The following is an 11,758-nucleotide window of genomic DNA, read 5'->3' as shown; positions in this document are numbered from 1 at the left end:
ACCAGACTGAATTCCCAAAGCCCTGGGGACTAACGGGTAAAAGCTGCACTTCTCACAGCAAAAACTCCGCTGAGTGCCGCTGCAGCGTCTTGCTTCTCATCGATCCCAGACCGCTTAGGACTTAATAAATTAAACCCAGCATATTGATATCCACCTGGAAAATGATAAACGCAGGGTGGATGAGAGCACAATTCAGTATCATCACAGGAGGAAAGGTGGTTTAACAAACAAGTTAACGATTCGCACAGCAGACGCCTTTCCCAAGGTGCAGCAAGCCCGCCGACAACGCCTGCCTCGCCCAGGGAGGTGCTCCGGAAGACAGTCCTAGCTCCTGCCGCAGTCACATTCATACCCTCATTCCAGCTTATTTAAATCCACGTTGTGCATTATACTCTTATGGGAAAAGAGATGTTTCTTTTGGATTAAGTGTTATTCCGGAATATTCAGATTCACCTTTTACCTTCACCCAAAGGAACTCAATAGACCTAAAAATCTGCTGTATCTGCATAGTTCATCAGCGCAGTAAAATCTCCTTGGCAGAGTGATGTTCTCTGGGATTTGGTCATAAAGGCAATAGTTTTGTTTGGGATTTGCTGTGGACTGGGCGCAGACACACAACAAAACAGCATGTTCCAACAAATAAATTTTTGTATTATTTACTCGTAACAATTGGACACAGAGTTTTTATTTCTTTCTGTTAATAACATTTAGTACATTGAATAGCTTTTTGAAGGCCCGTCTCCAGCTGAACAAGAAATCTGGCTGACCTGTGCTGCTTCAAGATCAAACATTCACTCGTTTAGTATGTAAAGTATGCGCCAGACAAAGGCTCCATGCAAAGCGCTGCAGGATCCAGAGGGATTATGGTAATGAATAATATGGTGTTATATTTTTTAATGTAGTTTTCCTACAAATAATGTCACCTGAAGAGGATGAGAGGAATTCCCAAATTCAAAAGTTAAACAACAAAGAAAAAAGTTATAATGATTCACGTAAATTTTACAGACTCTTAAATCATGTCTTGCACACAGAGCCAGATTCCTTTCCAGTCACAGGAGTACACAAGGTAAATAAGCTTTGCAATTATCAGCAATTATCTCTGAAGTGATTAATTTTCACAGACGGTATTTTTATGAAACTATACAAATCAGGTTAGCATATATCAGTGCGATAGTTATATTAGTTTTCTCTTTTAATGAAATAAAACTGTTGAATAAACAATTATGTTCCAGTGCTTATAAATATTAATATAAATCTTGGTCAGCTTTCAAAAGAAAGCTATTTTTCAAAAGACTTATTTGTCCCATAATATATTTAACGAGCCGTTGTATTGTCACTCAAAAGTGCATCAATTATACCTGGATAGAGGTAATTATACGCAAAACAAATTATACACCCGTATGATTATCAAGAAGCTTGATAATATCCCCTAGCAGTAATCTTTGCATCACACGTTCCTGTACCTACTGCGTGGCGTTAGGTAAATCCAACGTGACAGCCTCCGTCGCTGGAGCCACCAGCCGAGCTTTCCCCGCGGGCTGCCTCCCCCCCGCCCCAGACCAGCTGAGACCTCCAGGCTCTCTCCAGAGCTCTCTGCTTCTGCCTGTAAAATCCAGATGCAGCAAAGGAAAGCGAGGAGCAACAGCCCGAGCATCAGGCTAGTGCTGGGTGAGCAGAGGTCTAACTCTGGAAATGCTTTAAAATTACAGGTTTTGACCCCCCGTGCATTACCAGCTGAGTTGTTCTAACCCCTGCCTTTCATCCGACAGTGCTCCTGTCTCTCCACCATGCAGACTCCCACTTCTTGCTCAGCTAGCTGATGTCTTATTCTCCCCAGACAGCCCCATCCTATTCACTCATGAAAAGAAAACCATTCTTCTATGCGAGTGGGACCGGAAATTAGAGAGGTTCAGAGGTGATGGCTCTTCCAGCAGCCACACCCTCAGCCCAAGGGTCCCTCTAGCCCAGTATCCTGCCTCCAGAAACACCCGGCAGAGGCTGCCTCGACGTGGCAGTCATGAATTTCTCAGCCCTCACCCTCAACAAGGTGTCAAACACCTTTTCTGAACAGTGCAGCTTCGCACCCATGTTAAACACTCGGCGCAAAGCGGTGCTTGTAAGGAAGTCCACGTCGTCGCCTCGCGGGTGCGGGTATTTCTTCCACCATTTACGTTTGATGCCACAAATGAGGTTAGAGTAGAAGCCCAGCTGTGAGTACAGGACAGAGATGTCCGGTGCAAGGAGGGAGGGATGGTGGCCCCTGCGCTCTGCGCTTGGGGCTGTGTCAGCCGCCGGGCAGTTGCATCGCCCAGCTCAGCTTTCCTGTGGGAATTAATTTCCCAGGACTTACCTATGCACTGGAATTGGATCCCAAAAAAAGCTATTCTGGAGGAACGTCCCATGGAGAGTTCTTCTAGAATAACTCTTTCTGGGTAATGATTAAAAATAGCTGAATTTAAAACGTAGGCAAACGCTAGTCTCTCTCAATCCCACATCTGTCAGGCACTTGGGTTTAGTGTAAGGCTGTGTAACACGGATATTTGAGGTTTTAATCTCCAAAATAATGCCACTTTCAAAGTAAAAACCTTAGTTAGGGAGCCCCTGGGAGAGCCCTTGCTCGTGCCTTCGCCAAGGAGTCTTGGCTATCGGTCTAAACTGATGACAAGGACATCTGTGTCACCAGATGACCAGCGTTATCCACATTCACTTGCCTCCCCGATTCCTCCGTAAGGCAGACCTGATGAATGCCTATTGCTTTGGAAAGTATTAGCACTTATCTCCCTTTTACAGAAAAAGTTAAGATTATTTTCAATATTTCTTGTGGTGAAATAGCAACTTGATTAAAAGCATTTCATAATCTGTTCCCAGCTTTAAAGCTATATGTACAAAAACCAGTGCAATATGTTTCACTCTTGAGAAAATGTTAAATAAACATTTTCTCAGAGAGCGTAGGCGAATAAACTCCTCCTCATCCATACCATATGCGTATTGTTTAGGGTCTCTCCCATGGAGCAGCACAAATACTATCTAGACCCGGAGCTTAACGCCCGTGTGGTTTTTCTCTCTGCAGAGGCTCTGGCATGAAGCGCAGGGACATGGAGCAGAGCCCGATGACAGCCAGGCTCACGGCCATGCAGATGCCCATCGACCCGAGAGTCTGCAGGGAGGAGGGAGGCAGCGAGGCGGGCAGGAGCCGGTCGTGGCGCTCAGCCATGTCCATCATGATGGCCTCCATCTGGAAGTGCGTGCTGATGATCCCACAGACGTGGAAAACTTGGTGGCTGTGCCCTGCAACAAAGCCAAAAGCACTCACCAAGAAACTCCTTGGGCTGCATTAAAACACCGCCGTGAGGGCTCAGCAGACCTTCTGCATAGCATCCATTGCCTCCAGGCATCACATTTTTAAATATTTATTCTACTAATTTCTGTGGCTTTTATCGTTGTGCCATGAGAGCACAGAGATCTTCCTTTCCAAAATGCAGCCGGCTGTAATGGAAGCGAGGGACGTGCAGCTCGCTACTGCGATCCTGGCACGCGCGACCTGCTAAGGAGCACTCTGCTTGTGCGCGGCATGGCGGGGGAAAGAGGGAAAACCCCGGTGCGGCCGGGACTGCCATCCAGTCTCCTCGGTGGCTGCATCTGCAGTGCCCTGACATGGCACTGTGAAACACCGCTGTGCCACAGGTGAGGTTTTTTTGCATGAGAAATGAGCGCTTTGCGGTCATGAAACCCTCTGTGAAACATTTTGGAAACAGCATGCTTCCGGAGCTGTTCCCACTTTACCTAGGCAGGACTGCTGTATCTTGTATGTAAAACTACATTTCAGATTTCCAGCAGAATATATTAAAACCTCTGGGAGTCACTCATCCAATAATGCACTTTCTTCCTGAAAATAATGAGAAAACAATGCCAACTCACCCTTTTGGCACTTACCAATATAGTCAAAGTGTCCTGGCGCAAGTCTCTCTGGCAGATGGCTAGCGAAGATGAAGCAAGTGAGGAAGGCAAAGACGGTGTGCTTGTAGTGGACCAGGATTGCAGCCTCCGTGCAGCTCTCCACCGCGCACAGGTAGAACTGCAGCAGCAGAAACGTTTCCACGCAGGGGTAGCATGCAAAGGAAAGAGGGGAATAACACGTTTCTAAGGGAGGCAGTGCCATTCCCCGAGCCCCCGTCGTCTCCGGCTGCCCATCGCCCAACACCAGGGCACGCGGTGCAGGACCCAGGGCTCAATGCAAGAGCTGTCACCTCCATTTCATGCAAATCCCAACCCCGCACCTCCTGTCCTTAGACCTCCCTGCAGCAAAATTCCCACCCCGCTCCAGTTTAGGAACTGGAAAACTTGCAGCTTTCAAAGGCAGTAACTTTCCAGCATGGGCAAAGTTTGAGCACGGAGCTTTGAAGTGGAAGGAATCTGCCTGTCAATAGGTGCAGGAAAAAATAACCAAATCTCTTTTCCTGCTGGAGTTTGTTTTCCTTTAAAAAAAAAAAGGCTGGCATATTTTCCCAAATATTTTCAGACAAAGATGAAGCAGTTGATATTTCCAACCCTGCAGCAAGCAGATGTCTCGGAGCTGTGAATATGGGCCGTGGGAGGCGTACCCTGTAGAAGAGAGGGATGCTGTCGAAGAGGTACGGGTACACAAAGGCCAGTGTGCGGGAAGCCTTGCTGAACCTGGGCCGCTCCACCTCCAGAAACCTAGAGGAAACGAGAGAAGGCATTTCACGTTGCACAGCACGGCAGATTAGGCTAACATCAGCGCATGATTCTGTTTGTCAGTCCTTTGCTGGGGACCGTGCCCTGCAGTATATAGACTGCACATACATTTCCCCACGGATGGCCATGAATTCAGCCACAGCAATGCAATTTTTGAGTGCTGAGAGTATTAAAGTTGTGACCACCCTTGAATCCAAGCTTTCTGAGCACAGCAATCAAGGAGAATACATCTGCCCTGGTTTGGGAGGCTTTGTAGGTAACGCAGCATTCAGGCTGCGATTGTCACTGTTAATTAAGCTGTACTGCAGCTTATGTCTGAAATGCATGAAATGTTGCAGCATCCTTTTTTTTTACATCCTGCCAAGGCTTTGCAATTGTCATTTCAGAGAATACATGGAGACAGTTACTGAAAACACAAAGTAAATTAATTTAACAAGTTACTTTTTAATGACATCACCATTATAATGGCAGAAGCAGCCTGTTGTTTATAATCATACTATACATGAGGAAGAAAGCCTATGTCTGTATGGGGAGTAATATTCTGCATTTTGTTCCCCAGGAAATCGCACTGCTGAAATGTAGGACATAACTTCCTAGCTGAAATCATGAAAGATTTGACCACCCGGGCCCCAAAAAACCCATTAGAAAACCTGGAGCTGGGTCGCAAGCCGTGTGCCGAGCCCTCAGCCTCCTCTTGCCGCACGGGGAACACAACTCAAACAAAACCCGGAGACGGAGAGCCCCGGGGAGCCTCAAAGAAGCCCAGCAGCACACGCTGGCACGGCCGCCAGCCAGCCCGGTCCATGCAGCATCTCCAGCTGCCCGCAGCGAGACCAGCATGGTCAACGCGCCCCACACCAACCCCTGCCCCTCCGGCCGTGGGGGCAGTTGGGGGGCAGCAGGGCGGGCGTCAGGATGCTCCCTACCACGGGGAAGGCTCCAGCAGCCAGCCCGTCACCCTGCCCGGCCGCTGCAGCCACGGGAGCTCCAGACCAGGGACAGAAAACCTCTCTCTGATGCCTCCCTGCTGGGAAAGACGGGCTTTTATAGTGTTTTAGTCCAATGTGGAAACAGGGAGATTAACTTGAGCAGAACTACAACAAACCTGCCTGCAAAGCAGAAGGGCTGTATCAATATGACCCAAAATACAGGTTGAAACCTCAACAATTCAACTTATGCTCAAGAGCCACTAACTGCATAAGGGCTTTTGTCTTGCTCCTCCTCGGTTTGGCCTTCCACCATGGCTTGTGGCTTGCTCAGAAGACATAACGATGAGGATGAAGCTGCCTCCTGCTCTATTTTCTCCTGTATTTCTGCATGATTCCTGCTGTATTTTCCTACCGTGGCTTCACCTGCCTGGTGCCATACTCCCATCCTGCTCACCCGCTGCAGCTCGGTGCTGCGCTTACCCTTGCCACACATCTTCCCACTCCTTCAGCCACGTACTGATCCAACCTACGCTCTTCTGTTGCCAAAACAGAGCCACCGTATCGCAGCCTGGGCGCACAGCCAGGCACACGGTAACTCCTGAGACAGTGCCCTATTCACAGAGGACGGCGTGAGATGGAGCAGAGTTCAAGCATACTCTGTTCTCCTCGTGAAAAGGCCATACAGGTTTTTCTGCTTTCACGGGGATGTCTGCAGCGAGATGCCGAAGCCTCCAGAATGAAAGAAACCTTTTAGGCGGCTGCGCATCCTGCACTGGGAGGGGATGCAGTCAGACGCTCTCTGTTTCAGTGTGACAAGGGTATCTAGCGTATCCCACGTAAGGGATAAACACACTTATTTCAGTCCCTCTGCACATGGTGTCCTGTTTGGCAATTCAGTGTTCCTAGGGCACAGGATGCAAGAAACAACCAACCAAAAATCTTACTGTTGACTCATCAACCAGCCGTCCAGGATTGGAAAATTTTCCTGAGAAGTTGATGAAATTTGGTGCAGCAGCTTAGCAAATGCCTTTCTTCAGATGCCCCAGGACAAGTCCCTGCGTTCCTCACTGCATCCTCCTCTGCATTAACCCATACTCTCGTTGACCTTCACGGGGTGCGTGCAAGAGGCTGAGCATACTCTGTCGCTGCATGCAGAAGCTCAGCTGGGGTCAGGAGCTCTTCCCTCGTCTGAACCTCTCCGAAATGGCCAGGCGTGCTGCTCACCTCTGCCTCCTTGAGTGACCCCAGTCCCTGGCAGTGCCACGTGCGCCTGGGGCCGCCGGCAGCCACGGACCCTCCCGGTTCCTGGAGACAGCCCTGCCCAGGGTGCGGTTGGCGGAGCAGCCCCGACAGCATTGCTGCGCTGCTGCTGAGCCCTCTGCGAGCCAGGCAGGAGCAGGAGTGCCTGGGCAGGTCCCCTCCAAGTGCACCCGGCTCAGTAGCATCACCGCCCATTGCACAATTTGGTTTTGGGTCCGCTCCCGTCCATCCACCCCCTGCCTTGGAGGGACGTTTTGGCTGGTGCGACTTGGCCGAGGGTGATGCTGAAGCGAATGCAATGGGTGAGCAGTGCCCTGCGGTAGGAAACTGGGTGACCCAGGTGCCGGCGGCCTCACCGGGATCTCGGGGGCAGCCAGCCCCACCGCCTCCCTGTCCCCAACCCACCGGCCGTGGCTCAGGCACCCCGGGGTGCCAGCCCGACACAAGCCACTTACGCAAACCGGGAAAACACCTTGACAGAAGCAGGTGCAAAACCATGCACCCTTGTCCTCTGCGGCCCCGCCAGCCTCAACCGGCGAGAGGAGAGAAAGGAGAGAGACGGGCGGCCAGGGGCATGGCCGGGGGTCGCACATGCAGCTGAGATGCTCACACGCGTGGGGCGTGCAGAGGGGCACAGGGATGCTGGCACCATCCCCACGGCTAACGCGGTCCCCAGACGTGACCCAGCGTGCGCAGGGTGTGGTGATGAATTACAGGGGCTCATTCTCTGCTCACCACCATGGGGCTAAACCAGCAGCGCTGCTGGCCCACACTGGTATGGTATATTCAGTATTCCCGCTCACTCAGGGCTCTTTTGTTGATTTTTTTTTATTTTTAAGCTGACATTTGATGGATTTACTACTTCCCTAATGGAAATTACTGAGACAATAGGAATTGCCATTCTATCACATAGCGATAGTTGCATGTTTTTCACATGTGTACTTACAGTTTTGTAGTAGAGAGATGCTGACAATTAAATTTGCAGATAAAGAATTTTTGTAAACAATCCAAATTAATCTGGAACTCAAGTTGCTGATATTTCCTAAGTGTTATCCTCAAGTGGTAAGTACTAGGATTAGCACATGGTCAGTGAGCTTCCTTTGCTAAGCCCATCTAATGAGACGACAAAGAGACGCACAAGACAAAAAAAAAGAGGGGGAAAAGAGACAAAAAGAAAGAGAAAGAAGTGAGGAATATAAGGAAAAAATACCAAGCCCCAGCTGGCATCATCTACAGAGTGATCCAAGAGAGATCCTCGAGTTTGCAGTACTGCTCAGTAATACCAGGGATAGGTCCAAATCTTCCACCCCAGGCAGTTACTCCAGTGAGTAACCCACAGACCAAAAGGCGAGTAAATCCTCCCGTACACAACAGACGCTTAAAACAAGCCAAATTTGCAGGATCCGTAAGGAATATCGAGAGCTTAGCGCTCTCCCTCTTGGGAAGACACGGCGATGCTCAGCTGCATCCCACCCTGCAGCAGCCCCTCTCTTGCAGCAGAGCCAGCCGGGCAGCGTGATTCCTGCCCGCTGAGTTTGCCGGGGTGTGGGAGCGTCTTCCTCCCTGCCCAGGCAGCAGCATCGAGACACAGCCCTGTGCTGGGGGGTCCTGGGGGGCTGCCTGGGCCACGGCAGCCGGGGAGGAAAAAAACCCCGGGGTGACGTGATGCTGTGACAGGTGACCACATGCCAAAGACGCTCCAAAATGCAAAGACACCCCAAAATAGAAGGAAGGAATAATGCCAAATGATTCACGCCACTTGTGAAAACAGGAATTGTATGTTTTGCAAAGTGAACCGCATGTCGTCGCAATGACAGACTCGAGTGCTTTAGAAACACAGCCTTCAGGGAGGTATCCACCATGAATTAAATAAAACCCAAGCCAGCTAGAGATCTAGCACGGCATGGATTGCTGGAAATCAGCTGAGAAGTTCAGACATTTGAGTTATTCCAAACAAATTGTCTAATGCCGTTCAGGAACAAAAATACCGCACACGCAATGCTGCTCATGCTTTAAAAATGACGCAATCGGCTGCAAGAATGTTGAGGTTCCTTCTCTGCAGATCTGTTATACACACATATAAACACACACGCATATAAACACACCCTCTTAGGCTGATGCGTGCCTTTGGCAGGACCATGCTCATGTTTAAACCTAAACACATGCTTAAACGTTGGGGGCACAGGGGCCCACCCCTTTTTGGAGGTTATGTTAGAAAAACAAGAGCCCAAACACGGCGCTGGAGGTGGGTATCTTCCTGCAGGGCAGGCACCATACGGAATTACCTTTTGAACTTTCGCAAATTAAAGCTGCTTCAATTGTTTTGCATTTTTGAGCATCAAACTCTCCTAGTGCCAACATGCAACACGTTTCCCAGACCAAAAGTCCTCTTCCTGAGCTTAAGGCTCATATCCTTACAATACAGCCTGTAATTGAAAAGCTTTATTAATACTGCTAACTACTGATTACGCTGTAGCAATCACGGCAGATAAAGCAGAGGCTTACCTGGAATAGCAGGACAGACTGGTGCTAACGACAGTGTTAAACACTGCAATGGGGATGTAGCAGTGGTGGAAAGTGCTGTTGACCCATTCCGCTGGGAAAATGTACGCCGAGTATGCCAGCGCAGACCCTGGAAACACAGGAGGTGCCCGGTTAGTGCCAGGTCCCGCCACGACCCTCAGCATCCTCCCGGGCGCAGCCGTGAACCTTCGAGCTGGGCACTCTCAGGAAAGGGAGGTACGAATTAAGGTAGAGGAGCAGCTGAACAGCTAAGGGGAGCATCAGGCAGACATCCCAATAGCCAGCTCCTGCGAACACCTTCCATGAGGAGCCGGAGGCGTGTTGTGCCATGAGAAGACCCCGGCTGCTGCTTACCCTGGGCTTGCTCCCCAGCGAGGTGCCACCAACTTCACTGACAGTATTTGTCTTTAATGTGGCTTTTTTTCCTTATTCTATTTACTACAAACACCGGAGAGTGTCCCACAGCCAGGCCTCCATCCCAGGGCTGCCCGGTATGAAACCCAGCCCCAAATTATTATTTGTGGCGGTGTCAGAGATGCTTCACAGTCCCTCCCAGGCTGTAGGGAGAAGGAGGAGGAGAAACTACATGCAAGCAGCCCCCGTTTCTGCTTGTGCCATGGATACGAGCCGTCTGAGCGCTCGGGGTTCAGCCCCGTCCCTTGATACCTCCTTGTGCTTCAGCTCCTGCTGCCCCGGGGAAGTGCTGGGGACTGGCACCCCACCGAAACCTCTGCCGACTTGCCCGTCCTTACCCAAGCTGTACATGCTGAGAGCCGCATAATCGAAGAAGTAGCAGATGTGCCGGGCACGGGTGGACATGGTGCTGAAGGTGTGGGCGCAGCTGGAGGCGAGGGGGTAGATGCAGCAGGTCAGCAGGTAGGCGAGGAGGGGCCAGGCATGGGGGTCCTCCCGGCCCCCCGGCCCCTGCAGCCGCCCCACCAGGGTCCACACGAAGTACCTGTGGGGTGGAGGAAGGTAAGCATCGCACCCTTGGGTGTCCCCCGTCCCTGCTCCCACTGCAGAGACCCACCACCTCCTCTCACGGATGCTGGAGACCCAGAGCATGGTACCTACCAGGTAGGCACAAAATGCGTCCAGATATTTAGGGTCTCATTCGTCATTTGGAAGACGCTGAGGAGGCAGTCTGCTGCCGAGCTTCTGGGGGGGCGATACCCAAAGAGGATCCCCTGCTCCCGGTACCCCTGCAAGGCAAGGACTGGCACCGGTGGCAGTCGGAGGAGAAGGAAGGACAAATCGGAGGAGAAGGAAGGAAGGTTGCCAAAAGGAGGGTGCCCATGATTCAGGACCCAGGACCCTGCTGTAAGGACAGAGCCATGTCCCCCCCTCCATGGGAGGTGGTCCCGGAGAGGGGCTGAGCACTGCCCTGGGGGAGATGGCCACCCCAGCATGCTGCTCCCGCCTGTCACCTCCCAAAACCCCACCGAGCCTTGGGCGTAGCGAAGAAAAACTCCTGTCTGACCTTAGGCACTTGGTTGATGCTGAGCAGCCGGGGTAACTTGAGGCTCAGCATCGCGCGGGTCAGGGCTCCTGCTCCGAGGGACGTTTTCGGTTCGGCTTCCCTGGGGACGAGCCCCGGTGGTGCCTCACACCCCGCCTGGCTGCATCTCACACCCCAGTGGGGAAGCGATGGGACGGGGACAGGGCTGCCCGGTGACGGGTGAAGCAGTGCTCCCCAGGCTCAGGACGGGTGGCCTGGGGGAGACGAGCATTTGTGGGGATGTGGCACAGTGTCCCCAGGTGGGCTCCCAAACCCACACGTGGCAAACGCTTCCTGGGGGGTTCCCGTGGCATGGGGAGGGGAGATGCATCCATCCCTGCAGGGGATGTTGGGATCCCTCCTTGCCACCCACACCCAAAAGGGACAGGGGGAGAAGGATGGCGTGTCCCTGTGCCCACCACCCAGAGGGACTGAAACGCTGTTATCACACCAAGAGAGCAAGGGGTGGTGCGGGAACAGCACCCACATTCCCCAAGCACCTCGAGGTCACACAGAGAGCCCTGGGCATGGGCTGGGGGGCTGCAGGGTGCAGGCAGGTCCCCCTGGGGAAGCGGGAAGGACGCAGGGTCCCAGGCAGTGCCCAGGCTGGTTCCTCTCTGCCCACTCCCCATCAAACATCCCAGCGCCACGGTGCAGCCCCTCCAGCCCCAACGTCTCCATCTCTTACCTGCTGACGGCTTCGGCAGCGCCGCCTGTCCCCCCTCCGGTCTGTGGAATACAGGGGAAAAAAACATTATATCTCCTGCGCCCTCCTGCAAGGGACCTCCTGGCTCGGGGGAAGCCAGGCGAGAAGGGAGCCCGAGGCTTGGCG

General features: G+C 51.9%; 1 protein-coding gene across 1 annotated transcript; it reads right to left on the bottom strand.

The window, feature by feature from the left end:
* Nucleotides 1-3,040: 3,040 nt before the first annotated feature.
* Nucleotides 3,041-10,959, bottom strand: PAQR5 (progestin and adipoQ receptor family member 5). Its single transcript, XM_059824143.1, has 7 exons — nucleotides 10,909-10,959; nucleotides 10,503-10,630; nucleotides 10,181-10,386; nucleotides 9,411-9,537; nucleotides 4,602-4,698; nucleotides 3,934-4,075; nucleotides 3,041-3,288 (listed from the first exon to the last, which is right to left on the bottom strand). The coding sequence occupies exons 1-7, from the start codon at nucleotides 10,957-10,959 to the stop codon at nucleotides 3,041-3,043; spliced, it is 999 nt and encodes a 332-aa protein (XP_059680126.1).
* Between the last annotated feature and the right edge of the window lie 799 nt (nucleotides 10,960-11,758).

The sequence above is a fragment of the Gavia stellata genome, chromosome 13, assembly GCF_030936135.1.
Source record: "Gavia stellata isolate bGavSte3 chromosome 13, bGavSte3.hap2, whole genome shotgun sequence".
Lineage (NCBI taxonomy): Eukaryota > Metazoa > Chordata > Aves > Gaviiformes > Gaviidae > Gavia > Gavia stellata.
Note: the sequence above shows the minus strand (reverse complement) of the source record. Positions and strands in the feature narration are given on the sequence as shown.

Coding starts and splice junctions, on each gene's coding strand:
- PAQR5 (XM_059824143.1), bottom strand. CDS start 10,959: ATGCTGAGCCTCAAGTTACCCCGGCTGCTCAGCATCAACCAAGTGCCT. Junction 10,631..10,908: donor GCATCAACCAAGTGCCTAAG/GTCAGACAGGAG, acceptor CTTGCCTTGCAG/GGGTACCGGGAGCAGGGGAT. Junction 3,289..3,933: donor AGGACACTTTGACTATATTG/GTAAGTGCCAAA, acceptor GCTTTGTTGCAG/GGCACAGCCACCAAGTTTTC.